The 22,883-nt window shown below is 48.4% G+C and overlaps 2 protein-coding genes across 2 annotated transcripts; both read right to left on the bottom strand.

Annotated features, from left to right (window-relative positions):
• Window positions 1-7,469: 7,469 nt before the first annotated feature.
• On the bottom strand, window positions 7,470-10,890 carry LOC115317554 (the record flags this gene model as incomplete). The annotated part of the gene is made up of 4 exons (XM_040211646.2): window positions 10,692-10,890; window positions 8,172-8,269; window positions 7,906-8,110; window positions 7,470-7,591 (listed from the first exon to the last, which is right to left on the bottom strand). Coding segments are annotated over exons 1-4 (624 nt in total), but the record flags the coding sequence as incomplete, so codon positions are not given.
• A 10,016-nt stretch (window positions 10,891-20,906) lies between these two features.
• Window positions 20,907-21,647, bottom strand: LOC115309940 (the record flags this gene model as incomplete). The annotated part of the gene is made up of 1 exon (XM_040211661.1): window positions 20,907-21,647. A coding segment is annotated over one exon (711 nt), but the record flags the coding sequence as incomplete, so codon positions are not given.
• Window positions 21,648-22,883: the final 1,236 nt, after the last annotated feature.

Genomic DNA, 22,883 nt, shown 5'->3' with positions numbered 1-22,883 from the left:
CGGACTTTCAGTGTTCTGTGATGCATAGTTTGTTTCTGCGGGACGTAAAATGAGATGTACCTTTCTCGATTGGACCCTGCAATAGCATGGGTGATCTTTCCCATAAAGGTTTTCACACATTAAAAAAAGAAAAAAAAAGAAAAGAAGAGTCCGCATGCAGGCCCATCCTACTTGTGGCGAGGCTTAATGAGCCTCCTCATCGGGTCGTTCACGACGGCCTTCCTGCCTGAAAGTATACACAAAAAAATGAGAGTTATGACATTCTTTGAAGACTAAAGGAAATTTCAGACATGCTGCAGTTGATGTTTTTCTTAACTGCAAAGTTTAAAGGTCCACACGCACATCTGCGTTTGAGCGCGGTGCGTTCCGTAGCGGCAAGCGGACGCGTTGCGTTGCGAAGAGCGCTTGCGCCAAGCCTGTACACACAGTTGCGCTAACACGCAGTCAACCGCAGTCAAGAGCCAATAAGAATGTGCTATCGTAGCTAGCGGCTCACCAATAGTAAGCGAAATCCACGGCAACATGGCGGCGCCCAGTGACAGCGCCAAAGTGTTCGATCTCGGGACAATCCCGCTGGCTTCCTCGACATTTTGTCGAACTTGAACATCGCAGTCTTGGAAAAACCAGTCGACACCGCTCCCCAAACAGAAAAAGCAAACACTGCGACCGGCGAACCGGATACGTCTCGCCGAGTCGGCCGGGTGAGCGAGCGGACACGACACCCCTTCTCCTCTTTCGGCTTCGGATTGGTCTAAAGCGCCATACGCACATTCGCGTTTGAACGCGTTTGAGTGCGTTGCGGAGTCCTTGCGGCCAGGCGCGGTCGCTTGCGGACCGACGCGCGCCTTCCTGCAACGCTCGGTAGCGCGACGCAAGCGAGTAGAGACTCGTTCAACTCTCCGAAGCGTTGCGGTGCGTTCGGGCGCGTTCGACCAATCAGAAGCCGAAAGAGGAGAGGGGGGTGACGTGTTCGCTCCGGCCGACTCGGCGAGACGTATCCGGTTCGCCGGTCGCAGAGCTTGCTTTTTCGTTTTGGGGAGCGGTGGGGACTGTATTTTCCAAGGCTGCGATGATTCAAGCTTGACAAAACGTCGGGGAAGCCGGCGAGATTGTCCCAAGATCGAACGCTTCGACGCTGTCGCCGTGCGCCGCCATGTTGCCTTGGATTTCGCTTACTATTGGTGAGCCACTAGCGACGATAGCGCGTTCTTATTGGCTCTTGACTGCGGTTGACTGCGTGTCAACGCAACTGTGCGTACAAGTTTGGCGCAAGCGGTCTTCGCAACGCAACGCGTCCGCTTGCCGCTACAAAACGCACCGCGCTCAAACGCGAATGTGCGTATGGGCCTTAACGCACCCGAACGCTTCGGAAAGTTGAGCGAGTCTCTACTCGCTTGCGTCGCGCTACCGAGCGTTGCGGGAAGGCGCGCGTCGCACTGCGAGCGACCGCGCCTGGCCGCAAGGACTCCGCAACGCACTCAAACGCGAATGTGCGTATGGACCTTAAAGGAGCGATGCAACAATTTTTGTACTGTGCACAAATACCGCTTAAATCGGATCCCTAACGTTAATGACCTATGAAACACGCGTTCGTTTTTCACCCCACGCAATAGAAGTCCCAGAAAAAAATTTAAGAAAAACGAGCGGCGTTCACCCCCTCAACTCGCAGCCAGAACAAGCGGCCACGTGATCTGGAGCCGATTATATGCCGCCAGTGTTGATCATAGCCACGCGCAGGGGTTGGCAAAGCGCAGGACACGCGCTGAGTTCCAGACATTGTTATGGCTCGGCTGTTGTCGTCGTTGCAGCGATTGGACACGGGTCACAACCCGAATGCTTCTCGAGCTAGCAATTGTCACGAGCCCAAGTCGAGTGCCCACGCAATGCTCGGGTCCAATCTGTGAACCGCATACAAATATCGTCACTTGGGTGTACTGCGATCCCCGAGTTACGTCATCAAATTTTGCAAAGGAGAGATTGAATGAAAATGATCGCTTTTGTCCTTGAAATTACACCACAACAAAGGAGTTTCTTGGCCAATGGTGTTGCGTGTGAGTATGCTTGAGTCCGAAGTGTGCCAGTAAGCTAGTGTAGAGAGAAAAACATTCCAATTGAATATCGTTGCACAGCTCCTTTAAGTGGCTAGGGTACTGCATTCCTGCCAAATCTTAACTATTATATTTACTCAACTCTAGTGCGACAGGCAACTGTTCACATTGGCCAATAGAAAAAATAAAACCTCTAATGTAATGCAGGGCTAATGGAGGAGTACAATAGTATAATATTTTTCAAACTAAAAATCTTTCAGCCTTTCTACTCTGGTGAAGAAGGAAGGCCAGCAAAGCTGTCCTATGGTGGGAATGAAGTAGTGGCCAGCCGCAAGTCGACAAGACAGAGTGGAAAGGCTGGAAATGTTGAGCTGTCTATGAGCAACGGCGACAACCAGTAAACCGGCTGTCTGCTTGCCGCCGTCGCTCATAGATGGAGGTAGCTGTCCAGAGTGTTGTGTCAACATTTATTTGCTGGCGGACACGATCCATGGGGGAAATAGCCCTTAAAGCTCCGCTGTAACATGTTTAAACATTGATATTTTACACTGTGTAAACTATGTACCCGTGCGAACCACACAAAGGTTTTTGTTTATAAATCGTTGATTATCATGAGAGTGGTGCAGTCCGATTGCTGAATGTCATGATCACGGCATTTTAAGCTGGGTTTAAGGAAGCAACACAAGATTATACTGTCAGTGTTGCCAGGCTTTCGATACCTTGCGGGCTGCACATTGTTTGCTTGGGTGCCCCTGACAGAACAATATGGATCAAGGATAATCTTGAGGAGAAGCTCCGTGATTGACCGGGGAACAGGACGCATCGTCACCTTTATGGTATGTTTCATATTATATTTAAGTATGGGGTCTGTATCAACCTGACTAGTCAGCAGTCATGGTGGCTAAGAATGTTGCACTGACTAGTATGTCTCGATGCCAGCAACACCTTGCAGGGTGGGGACACCCTTTGACCCGCGCCGCGCTGCAACTTCCCCGCCGCAACACCATATTGGTTGGGCACGCAGCAGAATCGTGCTTGAAAACGCCTGTCTGACCTCATTAATCAAGGGACAGAGCTGGCATCGGAACGTCGGGATTTGTAATGAAAGATATTTTATTAGAGTTCTGTTATGTTTGCACTAAACATATTCCTCTAACCAGGCAAAGTACTGCCAAAGCTTTACATTTGAACACAAAATGAGATAATGCAAACAGATTTTATAATGGCACGTAGACATAAATTTCACTTTTATGGTTGTAATTGTTTAAATTCTTATATCTTTAGGTGAAAAGTACACGACATAAGCACTGGTGTTCTCTTACCTCCTGGCATCGGTGCACTTTTCACTCAGAAACCTGCGGATTTGTTTTGCACGTTTCACAGCTTGCGGCTCTGGCACCTTTTGATTAATGAGGCGGGTAATGAAGAACGCTGGAAGAAATACACAGAGAATAAGTTCGCACTTATTTTTCAATAGCTAATATCTTCAAAGCAGGTGTGGCAATGTATGATTCCCATTCCCTCATTACTTTATTTGCAGATTGCAGTATAAGTAAATTTCATGAAGCTGCAGTTTTAAGTGCCACTGTTGCCACAACCCTTAGACATCTCTGGTCTTGATGCTTTTCGGCACATTATAGAGAACTTTCCCAGACAGCTGAACCACCAGAGGCACATTCTTTGTGCTAGGGGGAACTAATCAAATCAAAAGCAGAGCATATTAGAAATACAAAGTTTAAAATGAACACCGGCCTAATTTTTCTGACTTGATATACCATATTTACTCGAGTAATAGCCGCAAAGAACAGGCCCCTTCCGTCTGCGTTACCGCAATGCACATATTGCCACGCGCGTTGGCGAGCAAGCGCGTGCGTGGCTGAGTGGTTACCGCGCTTCACTGTCGCGCGGAAGGTGTATGTTCGATTCCAGTTTGCAAACTGTCATTTTATTTATTCTTTCAACTTGGCCTTCTAGTAAGTTCGAGAACATTCTCGCCTTGTCGAGTTCCGAATGTTCTACGCACCGAAAGTTCCTACGCTGAACGATCCAGAAACCCACGGGGCCACATAAGGAATTCCGCAAGGCGAGCCGAGTCAGTTTCACCCCAGCGTTCGATTTGACTCTGCTCTTTTGCCGACTTCACGATGCCCGCGACGCTCTGCTGTTATCTTCTGTTTCCTTTTTATTTTTGGGCACAAGTTCGCCCCATTAAACGTTTAGTTTCTTCAGTTATTCGTCGCCTCATCACTTGTCCTTCGTGACAATATACAGCCAATCACAGCGTTGCACAAAAATAACATAGCAAAAAGCTAGATCGAGAGCACGGATTCACCATAAAAATGCAATCTTCACAGACGGTATATTCGTGAGAAGACGTTATCTCTGTCCTGTAAACCGCTGGAATCATGCTGCCGATCGCGGTGATTGGCAAGCTGCATGCTCCGCAGAAAAGCGAACCTTTAGGTTTTCTCGAGTAAATACGGTATGTGGGGTAAACTTGCCGTGAAGTTGCCCACCCCGTCAAATTCATGGAATGTATGGTGGGACTCCCTCTAGTCAAGACACTAGGAAGCTTAGAATAGCATACGAAAATCCAAAGAAATAGTGTCGTCGCCACAGCACATTTGCCAGCCAAATGAAGGTTCGCTCACCAGAAATCCAAGGCCGTGCTTGCACGTGCCCTGCTGGTGCTCGATGCATACGTGCATTTGCGTGTGCACTGGCGGCATATTATCCTTTTCCTTTTACTAATGTGCGAGCACTATTAATGCAAGTATAAAGGTCGATAAAGTAACTCTCTGAATGAACAGGTGAAATCAATCGCAATGTTCTGATAGTCAAGACACAGCACCATGGAACATGAGTTTGCCCTCTGCAATACCCGTTAGTGTATTGCGAGCTCATGGAGGGTGCCCGTACATGTTTATGAAAATTTTTTTATACGATTGTGGCTTTAAATCTTGGAAGACCATATTCACATTTTTTTTCACAGATTTTACAGTAGAAACGTCCATAGCCTCCTCAAAGCCTGGAACACTATCTGTGCCAAATACTGTTAATTATAGCATAGAGCAGCTGGTGAAATAAATCTTTGGAGCATTCCTAGGACCTGTATGCAACTTTACTCACTGCGTAGCACCTGCACCTTTTCTGGCGTCAGGGGAGGGAAGGCCTCTGTTTTTCCCAGACTCCTTGCTTTGTTTGACAAGGTTCCAGTGGGGCTCCTCCGTTTCAGCACATCGGTGCCCCAGATTGAGGTGGCAGCCTCCTTTGTGAAAACGCTATCTACGGTGTTTTTGGACAAATCGCTCCACTTCTTGTGAGCAAGCATCACATTGTGTCCAATGTTGACCTAAAGAAATAGGTGCGATGCTTTTATGAGAAACAGCCTGGCACAGTTGATGAGAACATGCAACATGCGGCTTAGCTGAGGGAGAATTGCTCTTGAGCTTTCTTGCAATTACCCCAGTGATTTAACCATTTTAGAGCAAGTATTGTGAAACGTGAGAAAACATCAAAAACAGTCTCTGTATGTGACATTATTACAGAGCCTTTGGCTGTAGAACGCCAGGAAGGTGAGGCTTCTGCACTGTTTTGAAATCACTTTTATGGCTCTCCGACGCGTTGAACCGGAATATAATTGTGGTATTTGTTATTCTGAAGGTCAAATCAATGAAATTGGCGTTTTTTTCACATACACAAAGCCACTCCACCTTCCCTTTAGCTCTGTACTCTTAAAATTGCAAGAGTGCAGTTTTAAAAGTACAGATTTGCGAAGGAGATAGCTGAAGCTGCCAACATTACCTCCACATTTTTAGTGATAGCTGATCTGTAGAGAACTAATGTTTCACAGATTATGAAAGTTAAGGGTCCACTGTGAGCCATGATTTAAAGTAAGAAGATTGTTTCATGGCACCTTTGAGTGCATTTCATCTTGTGTCCAAATTTTTATTGGGGTAATAAAACACTGCTAATAATGAGAGTTTATGATGCATCATATTCCCTCATCACTCTATGCTGCAACATAATTACGAAGAGGGAAACAGCGCCAAAAGTGTGGAGGACAAAGAACGAGGAACACACAGGCCGAGCACTGACTGACAACTGGTTTATTTCTGGAAACCACCTATCGGCATAAAAACACAGACAAACATACATTGGACCATCACCTAGGGGCACATGTCACAGCTCTCCAAGAACATGATTTCCTTATCGAAGAGCGCAATCAAGGGAGCACTGACGCACTCATCCTTATACTTCGAAATATAATAGGCCTCGACTATTTCACGAGTAACCTGCTGACTGTGCAGAGCAACAATCTTCGTCTTTTCCAAAAGAGGGGAGCACCCACATCTATCACAATGAATGGCCAAATTACCCGAAGGTGAAGATCACAGAAAGGGCATGTTCTCTGCGCCTATTATTGATGCACCTCTCTGATTGGCCAAAGTACAATCTCCCACAGGACAACTCAATTTTGTACACCACCCTGACCGCACACGGCACAAACTCCTTCTTGTGCTTCTTACCAAAGCAGAGTTTTTCCGAACGACCCCTCTCAACCTTAGCACATAGACACCTTCAAAACTGGGGCGTCTATGTGCTAAGGTTGAGAGGGTTCGACCGGAAAAACTCGGCTGTGGTAAGAAGCACAAGGAGGAGTTTGTGCCGTGCGCGGTAGGCGTGGTGTACAAAATTGAGTTGTCCTGTGGGAGACTGTACTTTGGCCAATCAGGGAGGTGCATCAATAATAGGCGCAGAGAACACGCCCTTTCTGTGATCTTCACCCTCGGGTAATTTGGCCATTCATTGTGATAGATGTGGGTGCTCCACTCTTTTGGAAAAGACGAAGATTGTTCCTCGGCAACGTCAGCAGGTGACTCGTGAAATATTCGAGGCCTATTACATTTTGAAGTATAAGAATGAGTGCGTCAGTGCTCCCTCGATTGCGCTCTTCGATAAGAAAATCATGTTCTTGGAGAGCTGTGACATGTGCCCTTAGGCGATGGTCCGATGTCAATTTGTTTCTGTTTTTATGCCGGTAGGTGTTTTCCAGAAATAAACCTGTTGTCATTCATCACTCGGTTTGTCTGTTCTTCGTTCTTTGCCCTCCCTGCTTTTGGCACTGTTTCCTTCTTTGTAACTAAGTATAACCAACTCGCCCAATTTTCAACGGTGCAACATAATATTTACTAAAAAAAGTAGCCTGCTTCTTACCATCGGCAAGTCACACACAGCCTGCTGTTGTTCCTCTTGCTGAGCTGCTTGGTGTGCGCCAGCCTTCACAGCTGGTGTCACCGTGCCTGGTGCTGAGGTGGCAAGTGACTTTCCAGCAGTTGCCGACGCCCCCTCCGTGTCTGGTGCCGTGGTGGGGGTAGACACCCCAGCAGCTGGCAATGCTTGCTCCGGTGACTTGGAAGACATTTCCTCGAGAGATGACCATCCAGGATGCAGTTCCATGTCGTCGACATAAGACTCGTTACAGTCTAAATAATAAACGGGTTGACTGTCCCCCGCCGCAGCTTTCTGGCACTGGTGACACTCTAAAGGGAGGACACATTAAAATTATAGCAGAGATACAGAATGGAATCAGAAGTGAAACAAATTAAATAAAATTGTTCATAGCCTGTGCTCGGAGCTACAGATAGTTGAAAGTGGCTCCATCCGCCCCGTCCGCACATACAACTTGCAGGCCAGATGACAAGCAGGCAAGGCCCGAGGGGAGACGTTTAAAGAGGGGCTTCACCTCGAACCGCTGTCCTTTACACAAACTTCACCCCTTTTCATTGCCTAATCATTAAGTGGCAGTGGCCAGCCTGCACCCTGTAAACAATACAAAACACAAAAGAATACTTGCCTGCCTTGGTGATCTTTATGCAGAGAGCCTCTTGCAGCTCCACATTCAGTTTTTGGCACCTCTCAAGTGCTTTGGTTTTCTCTTTCAGTTTACGGAGAACTGCCGTGTGCTGCTCTAGTGGGACGGAGTGCTCGTGATCGATCTTGTTGAGCAGTTCTACATCTCTTTGACGCTTTGATGCCTTCTTTAGCAGTTTTTCCTTTTTCTGTTCAACAAAAGAGTTGTTTAGTTATTATGAAATAAAAACAGAAGTATGACAAAAATACCTTATTTGCAGGGCAAGTAAATTCGGTCGCTGCTGCCGTGGGCAGTGGCTTTATCCTTCTCCTTCTCCTTCTCGAGACTTGCAAGTCGTCTTTACGTTCTGTAATTTGTGGATTTGGTTGTTTCTTTTAGAAACGAGAACGGACAAAAATCCTCAGGATGCGCGAGCGGTGACTGATTCGCACAGTTGTGCCCTCTGCCGGTGGCTCACCTGGTTGCAAGCCCACAGAAGAGTGCACACGCATTCTACTGTCCCTGGAGGCATGTGTTCTGCAACCCTTCTGTGACATGGTGCTTATCTCAGAACCCGACGTCAAGTGCCGCTTCGTCGGATGCCATGATGAACGTCAGCTAGGGCAGAGTGGAGATAGCGGTTGCAACTTTGCGGCGTATAGCATAGAGACGGCGCATCCGGTTTTGGAACGAACTGAGCTTTTAGCTCATTCAATGCCATATCAGGAAGCATACCCTAATAATTGCGATAGGAAGAGCGTGGAATCTTCGCATTCGGAAAACAGACTCGCAAACGCTACATGCTGTTGTGGCAACTGTAGCAGACGTTCATCACGGCAACCGCCGAAGCAGCACCTTGTGCAGCATTCTGGGGTAAGCACTGTGTTGCAGAGGGGTGGACGAAAACCTATGCCTGCAAGCACAGTATGATGTGCATGAGCTTTTCCGTGGTCTCAAAACCAGGCAAGCCACTGGTAGGCGGCGCAACAATTTGTTTCGTTGATTGCTCATGCATCCTAGGGATTTTTGTCCGTGATAGTACATGCAATGATTGAGGAGCCTACGTTTCCATGTAAGCTTTGTGGGGAAAGCTTTACGGGGGACCGGCACTCGGAGGGGAACCCGATGCCCGTCCCACTGCGCAACTGACGGAACGACGGATACCAGTAAAGGCGTTCACGGCGCCGGGTTCACCAACGCCATGCCAACAGTGATGATCCCGGTATCCAACCGCATTTATTGCGAACCAGGGGCCCCCAACCACACTGTGGTCAAGCGAGCCGTGGACACAGAGTGCCTGCAGCAGCTGCCAACCTAAGAGCCAAAGGGGTATTGCAAGCAGGAGCGGATCTAAGGGGGAGGAAGCCACGGGGGCGGCCGCCCCCCTAGAACAAAGTCGACCCCCCCCCCCCCCCTTCCCCCTTCTCAGAGGGCAACTTGACGTGGGTGGACCACCGGAGCACAAGAAAGAATGGGAGAATAGTATCCTTGCAAATTTTTCTGCCCCCCCCCCCCCCCCCCCCCCCAAACGGAGTTCTGGATCCGCCTCTGATTGCGAGCGGAGTCATCGCCAGTGGGCCAAGCTCACTCTGCTACTGTCGTCGCGGTGGTTCGGGGCCAGGGCTCTTGGCAGATGTACGTCCACTAGGAGGAGGAGACGCCGGTCGGAAGAGTTCGTATGCCGCGACTTGACTCGTCGCCGATTGTTCAATCCAGGACTCCTTGACAAGACGGCCGTCTACTCGGAGGAGAGGAGGCCCGACTCCGAGTGTACGGCCGTCTGGTTGAGGTGTCCTGAATTGGACTACGGGCGACAAGTTGAGTCGCGGCGTACAAGCTCGTCTGACCAGCGATCACTCCAAACTAGCGTTTCCCCTGGGTCTGACAGTGGGCGTCCCTTTTTTTTAGTGGACGTCCGTCTGTTGAGAGCCCTTGCCCGAACTCCTGCGACGATGGGTAGCGGCGTGAGCTCGGCCCACCGATGATGACTCCGCTCACAATACCCCTTTGGTTCTCAGGTCAGCGGCCGCTGCGGGCACTCTCTCACTTGACCACAGTGTCTCGTTGGGAACCCCTGGTTCTCAATAAACACTGCTGAATACCAGGATCATCGTTGTTGGCATGGCGAACCCTGCACGGCGACTGCCCTTGCTGGTAGCCGTCAGCCACGCAGTGGAACGGGCATCGGGTTCCCCTTTGATCGCTGGTCGCTCGACAAAAAGGTATGCAACCCTTTTCCCCAGCTTTCAGAACTGCAATTCATGCATTGTTCTGACAGCGCCAAACATTAGTTCTAAATGTTTCTATTGAGATGCAAGAAAAATATTGATAACCACTAAACACTGTATTTTTTTCGCCCGCACATGAACCCTTGCTAGCTACGCATTAAAACACGATCAAACCAGGCCTTCTACTGTTGTTTAGTGGTTCAAGTTGCCTCGCTATAGAAACCAATGAGAGAAGCTTGTCAGTACAACAAAACAAAGCTGATCAAAGCACGACTGGAGGATACGAGATGAAGACATTGAGGACGGAGCTTAGGTGACGCGGGGAAAACGATGCAAACTAGGTAGAAAGAGAGATTTTATTTTCAACGACGCTTACTTTGCGAAGGTTAATGATAGTGAACAGAGCGTGGAAAGAGGAGTCGTTTACGTCCGGTTGCAAAATGCAAAGTTTATAGCGTCCTGCAGTAACGATCGCCTAGACGAGGCGTTCAAGTGGTTTCGCGCACACCACGACCAACTGCTAACTTGCACAGAAAGGAACGTAAGAAAATGTTACGATACCTGCCATGTCTATTATCTGCGCCTCATAGTAGCCGCCTCTCGTATTCTGATCTCCGCTCCAGAACACCTCATACAGCACGTCGGGATTGAAATCCTCGATGGTGATCGGGCAGAAGTTTCTGATTTTTGTGCTTGAGACAACCGCAGTTGTATGGTCAACTTTGTACCGCACTAATACGAATATCTCGTTCTCGCACATGACCGATTTCACTTCTCGATGCGCGCAGATACCGACGAAGAAAGAAAGCACTAAGAAAGGCAAGCACACGGGCCGCACAGATGCACACACATATTGGGATTGAATCCAGAGGGCGCAAGTTGTCGGTAAATACTTAAATATATTTAAATGTAAAGTGTGCAAAACAATATTTAGAACAGACATTTTTACTTTCACAAATATTTGATTGTCATATGAGAAACCAGGGTGAGGTAAAAACCAAACGAGGACCATCATTCACCTTGAAGTCGAGACCAGTTTCCGCTTCCGCTCTGCTGCTGTCGGTCTCAAGCAGACGCTGCCCAGCACATGTAAAAGTTTCCGACCACTGTGTTTCCGACCACCCGTCGCAGTTGTGAACCCACGCTCGCTGGACTGCTGTCGAGTACGAGTGGACTGTGACTTTTGTAAACATTGAAATTGTCTAATTTTTCCGCCATTTTGACTTTTTTTTTATTTTAATGTCTGGGAAACGTCATACCTTAATCGTGTGCACTGTCTCAGGCTTCGCGCGTGAGCTTGACACTCCGATGTTTCGAAGCTTCTTCACGCTCGGATCTATGTGGTGTTACCTTACGTACGAGCGAAGCCGAAGCTACAAGCCCGAGCATGCGGCCTGAAACGGTGCCCGCAATGCCCGAGCCCGCGTGAGGAACGCACGGAGGGTGGGGCTCATGCTGTAGCGTCGCTCGCACCTAAAGTAAAACGCGCGGACATCGACTAGCTGAACACCGTGAATCATCCTTCCCTGTCGTCTGCCTGGCGTCAAGTTTAGCTGATATGCAGGGTTTTTCTTTTTCTTTTTTCTTTTTTTTTTTGTGCAACCAGTGTCATCAATTATAATGTCACCTACCTCCGTCTACTTCCAAGAGAAGGAGGAAGCAGTACTTGGAGCCAGGTGTAGCGTATGCGGTCCCGAAACAAAGAATGTCGAACAGAGTGACTAAGTTTAACAGATCCGCGGGAACCAGCTTGTCGCAGCCACGACCGGGTACAACCAAGAGTGCTCATCCAAATCGAAACGGGCAGGGGTGGAAATAGGAACCCTTGGGTTCCGCAACGCAAGCTTTCTCTTCACTGGCTCCAATCTATGGCGCATTAGTATAACCACAAATACACAAGTCCTGTTTTTCTCTTGCTCCCATGCTAAAATAACCATAATAAAATTTTAACCCCCAGCTATGGCTCTTATAGGCTTTGTTGAAATTCTATATGGAGGAGAATTACTGCCTCCATACTGCATCACTGTGGAACCAGATTTTTTCAGATTGATGCCTGGTTGTAATAGGCTACGGCGCTTCATCATTTAACAATTGCTTGGGTCTTTTGATTATAGGTACCCTGAGATTTCCCTACAGTAGTAATAAAACCGAAAGGACACACGAGGGTGTACTGCAGGACATGAGGGCAGCTACGACGTTTGGAACCCCAACATATGGCATGCACCACGCAGTAGTGATACACGACCGCACGCCGGTACGATGCTCATCCTGCCCGTTTCGATCTGGACGAGCATCGTACCGGCGTGCGGTCGTGTATCACTACTGCGTGGTGCACGTTAAAGACACCAGGCTAGCGGTTGTACCGCAGTGGTTACATTTCTCATCTACAGTGTAAACCAGTGTCGCCCCTACTGGCAGACCAACCTTACGCTGTATAAATCACTCAAACGTCCAATTTGACTTTTGACTTTTGGACCAAGCCCAATGGCCAGGCTGCAGGGACTCTACCTAGTCTACCAGATTATATGCATTGTGTGCTCGAAGGTGTGACAAAGCAGCTTACGAAGGCTTGGCTCTCGCGCACAGGCGCTGCTTTTTATATCGGGAACCGAACTGCTACTCTAGACATGAGGCTTGCAAGGATGCGCCTTCCACACATTTTCTCACGCTCGACACAATTTCTTGCGGAGAGGGCATTGTGGAAAGCCAAAGAATGGAGATACTAGCTGATTTACTATGCCACACCGCGTCTTCACAGGGTATACTTCCACGGCAGCACTTTGTGCACTTCACACTCTTGTGCGAGGCCATATTTCTTCTGCAGAAAACTGTCGACAGAAACGACATCAAAGCTGCCAAAGCGCTTTCGATAGGGCAAGATTTGATTCGTTGTTCGAAACTTTCAAATATTTGCACACCTCTAGAAAGACTATTGTGGAAATAAACTTGCAGGTGTGCTAGAGACGGCATGCTGTTGTCCCTGTATATGTGCCCCTCATCTACTGTTCTTTCTTTTTCAGTGTGATCACTACTTTGCCTGCACTGTCTGGTATTTTATGATGAACCGAGATGAAGCAGGAGGGTGCTGGTCTAACAATTTGCGAGGTTTAGAACACAAATAGGTGTACTTGCACAGGGTGAAACAGATTGCTTTGTCAACCAGCATTTCTACTACACAAATTGAAGCTGACCTTGTAGAAGTCTGTTTTGGTGTGCCAATTTGTTCACACAGTTAAAGGGATACTTCAACGAAATTCGAAATATTCCCGTCGTGTTTAAAAATAGGTTGAAGATGATCCACAATATCCGTAAACGACAATTGACGTTTGTATTGTGAGCCTGGTGGCTGTATTTTTCGTTATAAACGGCCTACTCTGGCAAGCGCTCGGAGAAGGCCCAGCAAAGACCACGTGACATCCAACGCAATCGTGACGTAGGTCGTCCCAGGACGAGCAAAGCTATGGCGAGGCTGACGTCGAGAGGATGGCCTAGTCGTTCCAGCCACCGAAGCGGCTGCTTTTGTACGAATTTTGAGTGACGGGTTAATCTTCTCTAATCTTGTAGGGGGAAAATAGCGACTTCCGCGACACACAAAAGATTCTCGGGAAGAGGAGAGTTCCTACTGCCCCTCTTCTCTCGTCGTGGCCGGAGGCGAGACAACCTCCGTCACTAGCTGTCAAGGACCCTAGACGGGCATTACAAGCGAGGCGTTAGCGACATCCACCAGGTGCTCTTTCCTAATCGTTTAATTCGTTTTCAAATTCCTTTTCGTGACTTTTTTAACAAGATATTGGTATGTTCGATGTGATGCTGCTCCTTTGAACACATATAGACAAAAAAATTAGCGCCAAAATTTCGTTTTAGTATCCCTTTAGAGTCTCCCAGCTGAAAATGTCATTCTGAGGTTGCTCCCTGTGCACATCTGATGAAAATGAGTATTAATTCTCTCATGCTCACGTCCTGCCAATGTCTTAGCTGTAAGGTACCAACTGTTATTTGTGTCTAATTGTAAACTTCAATTGTTTCATATTATTTTGCTTACACTTTGCCAATAACACTGCGTGATGTATACTTATATTGAACTTTAATTTTTAGTTTCTTTTTCAAATGGTCTGGGTAACTATCTAATGCTGTGTGGGACAATTATAGTATTGGACTCATATCATTGGACCAGATTATATCATCGGTGGGTCCACATCAAAGCAGCGAATTCTGAAAAGGCCGAACATCGGAGCACCGGAAAGTCAGAATGATAAAATGTCAAAATGCCAAAACCTCACAAGGGCGAAAAGCGAAACGACAAAAAATGGGTATGTCTTATTGGCGAAATTTGGTACAGTATCGTCGGAGATGACAGCTGCACTAGTGTAAAGATATGCGGTATCAGCTTAGTGGCATATTTTTGTTTTGCCCAATGTAACTATATAGTCTTGGAAATGACTCGACCACCACTTTCATGACAATGGCACGCTTTGCCATGGAAACCTCGTCATACATTTTCCATGCACAACTCATTCCAGTGCTAGAGGGCTTTCAGTCCATAGAGCAAAGCAATGCAGACTAAACTGATGTAAAATTTTGTATTGATTATATTTATTTTCTTTTATTACAAAATAAACAACTATCTCTTAGCGCTATGAGCTCTAAACACACACCCCCACACTGCAATCAGTGGAACAAAGCAGCTCTGATTGCTGGGAAAAGAAATGCAGCTCTGCAGTGTGCAACACACAAATGTAGCAGCAGTGCATGACAAGAGTCCTTGCATGGTTTATGAATAAAATAGACAAGGACGCAGTTGTTATATATTCCCAGAAGGGAAATGCAAAACTGGTTATAGCCGCGTCCTACTAGGGCGACAAACGGCAACAAATGACAGCGACACACGACAACGAGCGACAAACGACACCGACAGACAGCCTGTTTGTCGCAGTCCGCTGTCCCACCTGGTAGACACGACGCAGAACACTGGGACAAGAAAACTTGTTTCCTAATGGGACTGGAATTGTCAACAAAACACATCGAAATACACAAACAAACAGTCTGGCGACGCGGTTTTCGTGTTTCGCTCTTTAAGTGCAAAACCCACCGACAAACACGGTGAGAGTGGAGATGATTACTTTATTTCTTGATTAAAGCTTTTGCTAGTCTTCATTTGCCGTTGGCGACTTTCCGCAAACAGTTGTGACAATCGAAATCAAACGTTTTCCAAACCAGAATTCCCAAATCTTTTCTTTTTCAGGTCGTTCGAGGCATCCTAGGTGAGCGCCATAAAATTTTATGCCGATTTTGAGAATGTTTGTAACTTAATGTCGAAGCGATCAAGGGCAGGTTATTTTTGGGGGATAATACGGCATCCCGATTATCACAGAACGTGATGACAAGTTTCTCGTCTGCCGAAACGTCGAGTCGTACTTCGTGGCGAGCGATCTTACTTTGGTAAGTCCTTAAACATTGATGTATCCATCCTGATGCAGGGGGTAGACCTAGGCGTCTTGAAGCACCACCTCGCACACCAGGTTTTCGCAAGCAGAGCCAGTCACAGCAAATTCCCTTTTGCAACGTGACCGCCAGCAAGCAAGCCACGACCACTACAAGCAATCGAGGGACGGGAACTGCGGGAATGATCAGTGGCTGCCAAGGCCTTCTCTGAAAGTTGAGCGGCGGAGCGATCGAGCCACAGGAGAAAAGGCAGGAGGGGTAGGAGGGTGGGAAGAGAGGCAATGGAGGCTACAAGTGGGCGAGGAGGATAAGTTTGTCTTCGAGAGATGTTCCTTGGTGGGACTGCCTGTGGCGCTTCAAGTTCAAAGACAAACAAAACCCTGTCCGTCGTTGACCGTTTGTAGGCGTTTGTCGTGGGCATGGTGTAAAAAACACATTTAGGCGATGACTCTGGCCGCTTTTCCCACGTAGAGCGAGCGACCAAATCGTGTTCGGAGCTAGGCTCGGACCAGGAGTAGTTAGTTCTGCACCACCGCGGAGGGTGCTGAGGTATGAGGTCCCTCCTCGACGGCCACGGTGTCCGGCGGCGTAGCTTGCTTGCCTTTTTCGGGGTGTGGTGGTGGTGTGTGGCCAGTGGCTGGCCTCGTGTTTTGCTTTGGTGCTGTGTCGATCACAGGTGCCACCATCGCGCATGAAGGTGAGCCTTAACCCGAAGAAGAAGGAAGAGAACACGGATTTACGGACTCTGGCGACTTGGTGGCAGCGTGGCGGCGGTGAGGTACAACAAGAAGCGGTGAGCGAGGGAATGCGGGACCACCGCTGGGAGAAACAACCGGAGCGGTCGGCTTGGGAGGGATCCCATACTTGGGGGCCCTCTATCCCCACGCAAGTGAAGCGCTCGGTGCACCGTACACTATGTGGTCGCCGCGTCGGACAGAGTCATCACCTAAATGTTTCTTCCACCGTGGTCGTGGGTGTTGGTTGTTACAGTGGGACAGCATCAGCAACACGTAACTTTGTGGTGTCGCCGGACAAAAATCTGTGTTTGTCGCTCTAGTGGGATGAAGCTATTACATTTACACTTGATAAAAACACATTTAAGGCAATACTGGTAATGTGAACATAGTTTGCAGACACTATTCACAAAATTCTCTCGATACAATGGTCCACAGACCGGCACGTAGCCAGGATCATGTTTGGGGGGGGGGGGGGGCCCACCTATGACAAAAATACCATAGATAAGGGGGGGAGAGTCAGTCTCAGAAAAATTGAAGATTTCGGGGGGTGGGGGCGGCCACCCTGGTTACGCACCTGCCCACAGAATTCACGCTGCAGTTGTCTGTAGGGTTATGGTTCTTTCTGTGCGAGAACGGATTAAGGCATTTGTGGCACACTCGGGTGAGGCGGCCCTGTGAAGATTGTACAGGAAGTCACGGCTGTCGCAGCAGCAGCACAGCAGCACTGCACATGTAAAAATGAAGCGGTCTCCTAATTTTTTGCTGACGAAAGTCTGAGGTGACTGAACGGTAGGTAGATGGAACATATAAGATGGTGTGGCCGCTATTTGAACAGCTGTATACTATTCATGGCTTTATGGACATAGTCTCATGCTTCCTTTCGTCTACTGCAACATGACAAAACAAAATGAAGTAGCATACAAGGCACTCTTTGAAGAGATGCTTCATTCTACTGCATATCTTGAAGTCACATTAAATTCGCAAAGTGTTCGTGAGCACAAACTTTGAATTGGCAGCAATCACCACAGTTTGGCTGTGTTGCTGGAGGTAACCTCACTGGTGATCATCCGAAGTCTGCCGTTATTCCCTCCGTTCCTATGGAATATCTTGATGCGAGCTGGGAACGGGCAGAGCCGTATATGTAGTAAGTTTGGCCATTCGTTGGGAAGTATAGGAGACAGATGAGGAGGTGCCATTGGGTGAAAGCGGGCTGGGCGTGTTCCAGGGCATCTTCACAAATGCGAATGTGACCAACCAGAAGCCGGAAAGACTACCCTGGCGGTGGTCGCGAGAAACATACCTGATAACTGCATCGGAGTAACTCTCGCTGTCTGAAAATATTGTACACGTGATGTTTCAATCATGCTCATCGAAAATAATGGTGGAAGAGTGGGACTAGCGGAACGATCGACATAATCCTTGCGCCGAGGGCCGGGAATCTGCCGTCCGAGTGGTCACACTCTGTCTGAGCAAAACAGAGTTGAGCAGGGCATTCGTTTCTTACATCTTGCTGCATGATCATGATCAAAACATCACGTGCATCCTATTTTCAACCACAAAGAGTTACTACACTTCACTCTTACGCGCTTATTAAAACCATATACAAACGTATACCTTTGATCAAAACTGTTTCTCGCTATCTCCGCTAGGGGATTCTTTTCGGCTTCTGGTTGGTCAAGAGAGCACGCCAAGCCCTCTTTCCGAGTCTGGTGCACGCCCTGCCTCTGACCGCGCCTCCCATTGACCAAACTCTCTAAATATACGGCTCTGGGAACGGGTACCCACAAGGCAATAAACAGTTTTAGCATATTGTTCTGAAGATGATACCCTAGCTATAAACAGTCGGCACCTTTGCACCTGCACTGTATCTTTGTCAGATATCATTACTGGACCGCAAAAACAATCTACTAAATTTCTTTAATAACTCTGTTAATTGCCTATGGAAGACGTTGGTAGACGTGCACCACATAAGTGCTTTCAGGCCAATCACGAACATAGAGACATAGCAATCTGCAATGACCAACATCTATGTCCTGAGGTTTCTTGGAGGATTTGTGCAAAATCAATGGAAAATATCAATGTGAATGCAATAAACAAGAAATAGCTCTTTATTTGGCAAAACACCTGGTTTTTAAACTTGAACCACGCAAAGGGAAGTTTGCGACAAGTGGGCAGTTTGACGCAATATTAGAACTGGAAGACACTTTCAGTGTTGTATGTTTCGGCCAATTGAGTTTTCTGCATGGTGATCTTTCGGCATCTGAGCCTTAGTCATTTTGATTTTTGGCGTTCCGATTATTCGGCACTTTCATTTTCAGTGTCTTCAATGCCCCCAATCCTTGTTCCATATACAGTCAAGAGAGACAAGAATTTAATGGAGCTGCAAAAAATCACACCTGTGAAAGTCTGCTAATGTTTTACTGTGGTGAGGCTCAAATGCAGACAGCACTGCAATGTCATGAACTCGCGTGATTTCTCTTCCAAAATACACGGATAATTTCTACCATCGAGGGCGAGCCGAGAAAAGAACCAGTGACCGGTGCCTAATCGGTACTTTTCTTCGCGGTGACACGAACATACGCGCGTTGGGCCGCACATATGCAAACATCGGAATTGCAGCGATGGCTACAAGTGGGAGCTAGCACTACTTGCTTTGAAACGCGGCGCTCCAGCGTGATCAATCATTCTGCGGAGGCACGTTTGGAAGCTACGATCTTGCGTCCGAACGTCTCAACAAATGACATTTTCAGCGCTCCGTTTCCGGAGCCACGATCACGTGCGGCTGGACCTTGGATTTGTAAATATTGGAACGCTGTATACACGCAAACGGTGCTAGCAAAAATAAGTCGAAGCAAGCAATACGTATGACCCCACATTAGCCGCACTAGCCAGCTGTCCGTCGTATATATGACATAAACTTGGGCGCAACGGCAGCTCGCACAATCATGACCTAGCCGACCTAGCCGTTCTGGGCGCGCGGGTGGGCGCTGGGTGGCCAACCCGCGCCGCCGAGTCCGCGAGATCGTCCGATAATTAGCTCGATCGAGCTATATCCGTCTCCGAATCGGACGACAATATGTGGCGGCATCATTTGCACTCAATCAAAGCAATATTCGCTTCCAACTGCCCTACACAATGAACCAATATATAGCGCGACACGGTTTACCCAATCGCGTCACCGATGCGGGCTGCCGATGAAACATCACGTTTACGCAGTCGCGTTACCGATGCGGGCCGCCCTTGCCGATGAACACACCGCGTTAATGTCTGGTGGGTTTCTCAGACCCTTAGAACTGCCCTGAAAGGCCGCACAGACCCTTTACATCGTCCCTGAAAGGCCACACAGACCTCTTAGAACGACTCTGAAGGAACGCACCACCTCTCAGAAAACTATCTTGATGGGCCCCACAGACCTACTAGAGGAGCCTGGTGGGCCCATTAGACATTTCAGGATATCCTAAAAGGCCTCTCAGGCCCTCTCAGGAAATCCTGGTGGGCCTCACAGACATATTTTCAATAGGGTAGCCTTGATAGTGCTTATGTCGTCTTTGAAGGCTCCTGGCGTTCTCTCTTCCTCTACATAAAGCCTTTGTAAATCCTGTCGAAGACCGTTTTCTACCCTTCGCTCTTCCCGCTTAATGTTAGTTGCTCGTTCAATGGCGTCAATCTTCACTTGCTGTTTAAATAGCTCCCATTCCTCACATATGCTATTTTCCGAAACCTCTTCTAGTCTGCCTAGCTTAGTTTCGATTTTCCCTGTCAATTCTTGGTCCTCGAGGAGCTTTGCGTTTAACTTCCACAACTCCCACGAAAAGCTAGTTTGTTTTTTTACGCTGATCCAAGGTAAAACTCACCAAACTGTGATCGCTAAACGAGACATGACTGACCGCGAAATCGTTACATTGGGGTACTGAATCCGCTGAAACATATACCCTGTCAAGCCTGGCATGACCTCTGCCTTGGTGGTGCGTGTAAAGGACCCGATGTCCCGGTGTTATGCAGGGTGCCAGGTCTTCGAGCCCCTTATCTTGAATCAACTGATGTAAAACTTCGCTAGACCTATCACTATTTCGTCTTTGATTTGTCCGGTCTTCTGGCATACAAACACAATTAAAGTCTCCCAGCAGTATCGTAAATCGGTCACTAATTACAAATCTGTCGATATATTCAAAAAAGGCGCGTCGCTCACTCTACACGTTTGGCGCATAAATGCACATAACCCTCCACTTTTGATTTAGGAAAACAAAATCGCAGAGAACAAGCCTTCCCGATTCACACGATACAACGTTCTCTTCGATGAGCCCAGCAGCTCTCCTCAAGAACAGACAACATCCTCCAGATCTACCTACAGCATGGCTGACGCAGACATTATACCTCGACGTAAACGGTTTTACTAGGAACTCGGTCTGACTCTCACTTTCAACCTTCGTCTCCTGAACCGCCAAAATGTCTAGGTCCTTCTCTAAGAGAAGGCGCTTCAGCTGGCACTGTCGGCGGCGTGCCGCAAGTCCCCTAACGTTAAGGGTCCCTATGCGCAGACCAGACGCTAGTTGTGCCGTTTTTTTTTATAGTGTCAGACCCAGCTTCCGGCGTTACCCTTTGCGTCATATTATACCAGGGTCACTACTCACTGCGACAGACCCCCGTCGCGGGTCAGCGACGAGGACCGCAGTTTGCTGACGTAGCGACCTTTTTTGCCTATCAGCTGAAACTCCCCCTCAGACCACTGCTGTACCGGTGCGCCGTTTTTCGGAGACTCGTCGGCCAGTCGCCGTTTCACCTTTGAGGGATCCAGTTCCATGGCTGGCTCACACTCGATGGCTTCCGACTCGGTGCCGGTGCTCCCCATCGCCGTCACCGCCACTTCATCCGGTGAAGGTTTTCCAGGCGTTGTCGCCTGCCCCTCGTTTTCGTTGGCTTCAGGAGCCGTCACCGTGCGCTTTTCGTCTCGGACTGTCGCCTCCGCTCTCTTGTTGTCTTGACCTTCGACTGTCGCCTTGTCTTGCTGTGCCCTTTCAAATGGCGTCGACGATGTTGCGGCCTCCTCTGCTGCCGCTTCATCCATGATGAGGTCGCATCCCTCGTCGCTCGCTCGGCTGACTACAGCACTCGCGTTCGTGCGTGCACAGTCTTGGGCCCCATGTCCGAAGCCACGGCAATGCCCGCACCGAGGTACACGGCAATCGCGTAGTATATGTCCTTGCCTTTGGCACCGCAGGCATAACGGCGCCCGCCCGGGTACGACAACGAGGATCGTGCCCCCCTGAAGCCTTAGCTGATGAGGTAGGTTCTCCGGCGTCTGGCCTTCCTTGAGTGTCAGTTTAGCGATCCTGGTGGTCGACTCGATGTCTTCAAAGCCTTCCACTCGCCACTTCTCTTTGGTCACCTCGCGAACTGTGCCGTACTCTTCCAGTGCCTTCCGGAGAGTGTCGTTGGATACGTCGAACGGGACCCAATGTAACTTGGCCCGAACTTCCTGCCGGTTGGGGTCTACGGGGATGCACAGCTTTCCCTTCACCGTGAGCCGGCCAAGCTGTAGTAGTCGTTCTTTCGCTGCCGCACTTTTTAGGCTACAGAGCCACACGTGTCCCATTTGGCACACACCTAGCCCTGCTACATCCTTTCGAAGGTCCGCTTTCTCCAAGGGCTCCTTGAAGTCGACGATCCTTATAGGCCTAGCGTTCACATCGCAGTGAAGGTAGACTTGATTTTTTACTTTGTCTCCAACCGGCAACGTCGGCAGCACGATCCGGTAGTCGGCAGGGATGCAAAAATGCCTGTCACCGCGGCCGGCGTCGGCCGTTATCACCTCGCTATCACAGCGAGCCATCGCGCGTCCGCACTCTTCGACTGCCGGGCGCTGAATGCCTATGCCATGGCGCCGCTTAGGAAACTCGTTATGTCCACTCTTTTTATACGAGAAAAGCGGAGTGCGTATAGCCATTTCCGTCCGAAGCGCACTCCGGAGTGCGTATAGCTTTACTCAAGTTTGAAACAGCGGCGCACTTCGTAGAAACAAAAGGAACTTCCTCACCTTCGCTTGCACCAGTCGGCCATGACTGTCCGCCACTTGCGACGCTGCGTCTCCCAGCTCTCAGTAATCGCTTGCCATTCTTGAACACGGTATTCGTAAGTAAGATATCTAAAATATCAGCAAAAACGGCTGAAACGTAAAAAGGAAGCGATGCTCGAAGCCTCCGGAACTTTAACGGCGGCCGAACGAAAGCTGATTGCGCAGTTTTCAAAAGTCTCTTCTTTTTTTTTTTGTTTGAAGACAAAACTAAGCAAATCAATATATTAATAATAATAATGTCACTTTATTATATTCGTCAAAAATTAACAAAACGTTTAGTCTATCTTAGGTTTTATCTAAACTTTCGGTTTTCTTTTTCAGTGTAAAACCGAAACTATCTCAAGCAATTTCTCCCTTGTCGCCAAGGCTATTTTAATTCATCAGCGCATGCTTGCACCGCTGGTATTTCGGCTTTTCTGGAAGGATCGGCTCTCGCGGCACATAAATAATGAGGGCAACTTCGTGTTTTGAAACAATGAGCGTGCCCGTCTTTTTTGACAA

This window comes from Ixodes scapularis, unplaced genomic scaffold (genome assembly GCF_016920785.2).
Source record: "Ixodes scapularis isolate PalLabHiFi unplaced genomic scaffold, ASM1692078v2 PGA_scaffold6__148_contigs__length_123643588, whole genome shotgun sequence".
Classification (NCBI taxonomy): Eukaryota; Metazoa; Arthropoda; class Arachnida; order Ixodida; family Ixodidae; genus Ixodes; species Ixodes scapularis.
Note: the sequence above shows the minus strand (reverse complement) of the source record. Positions and strands in the feature narration are given on the sequence as shown.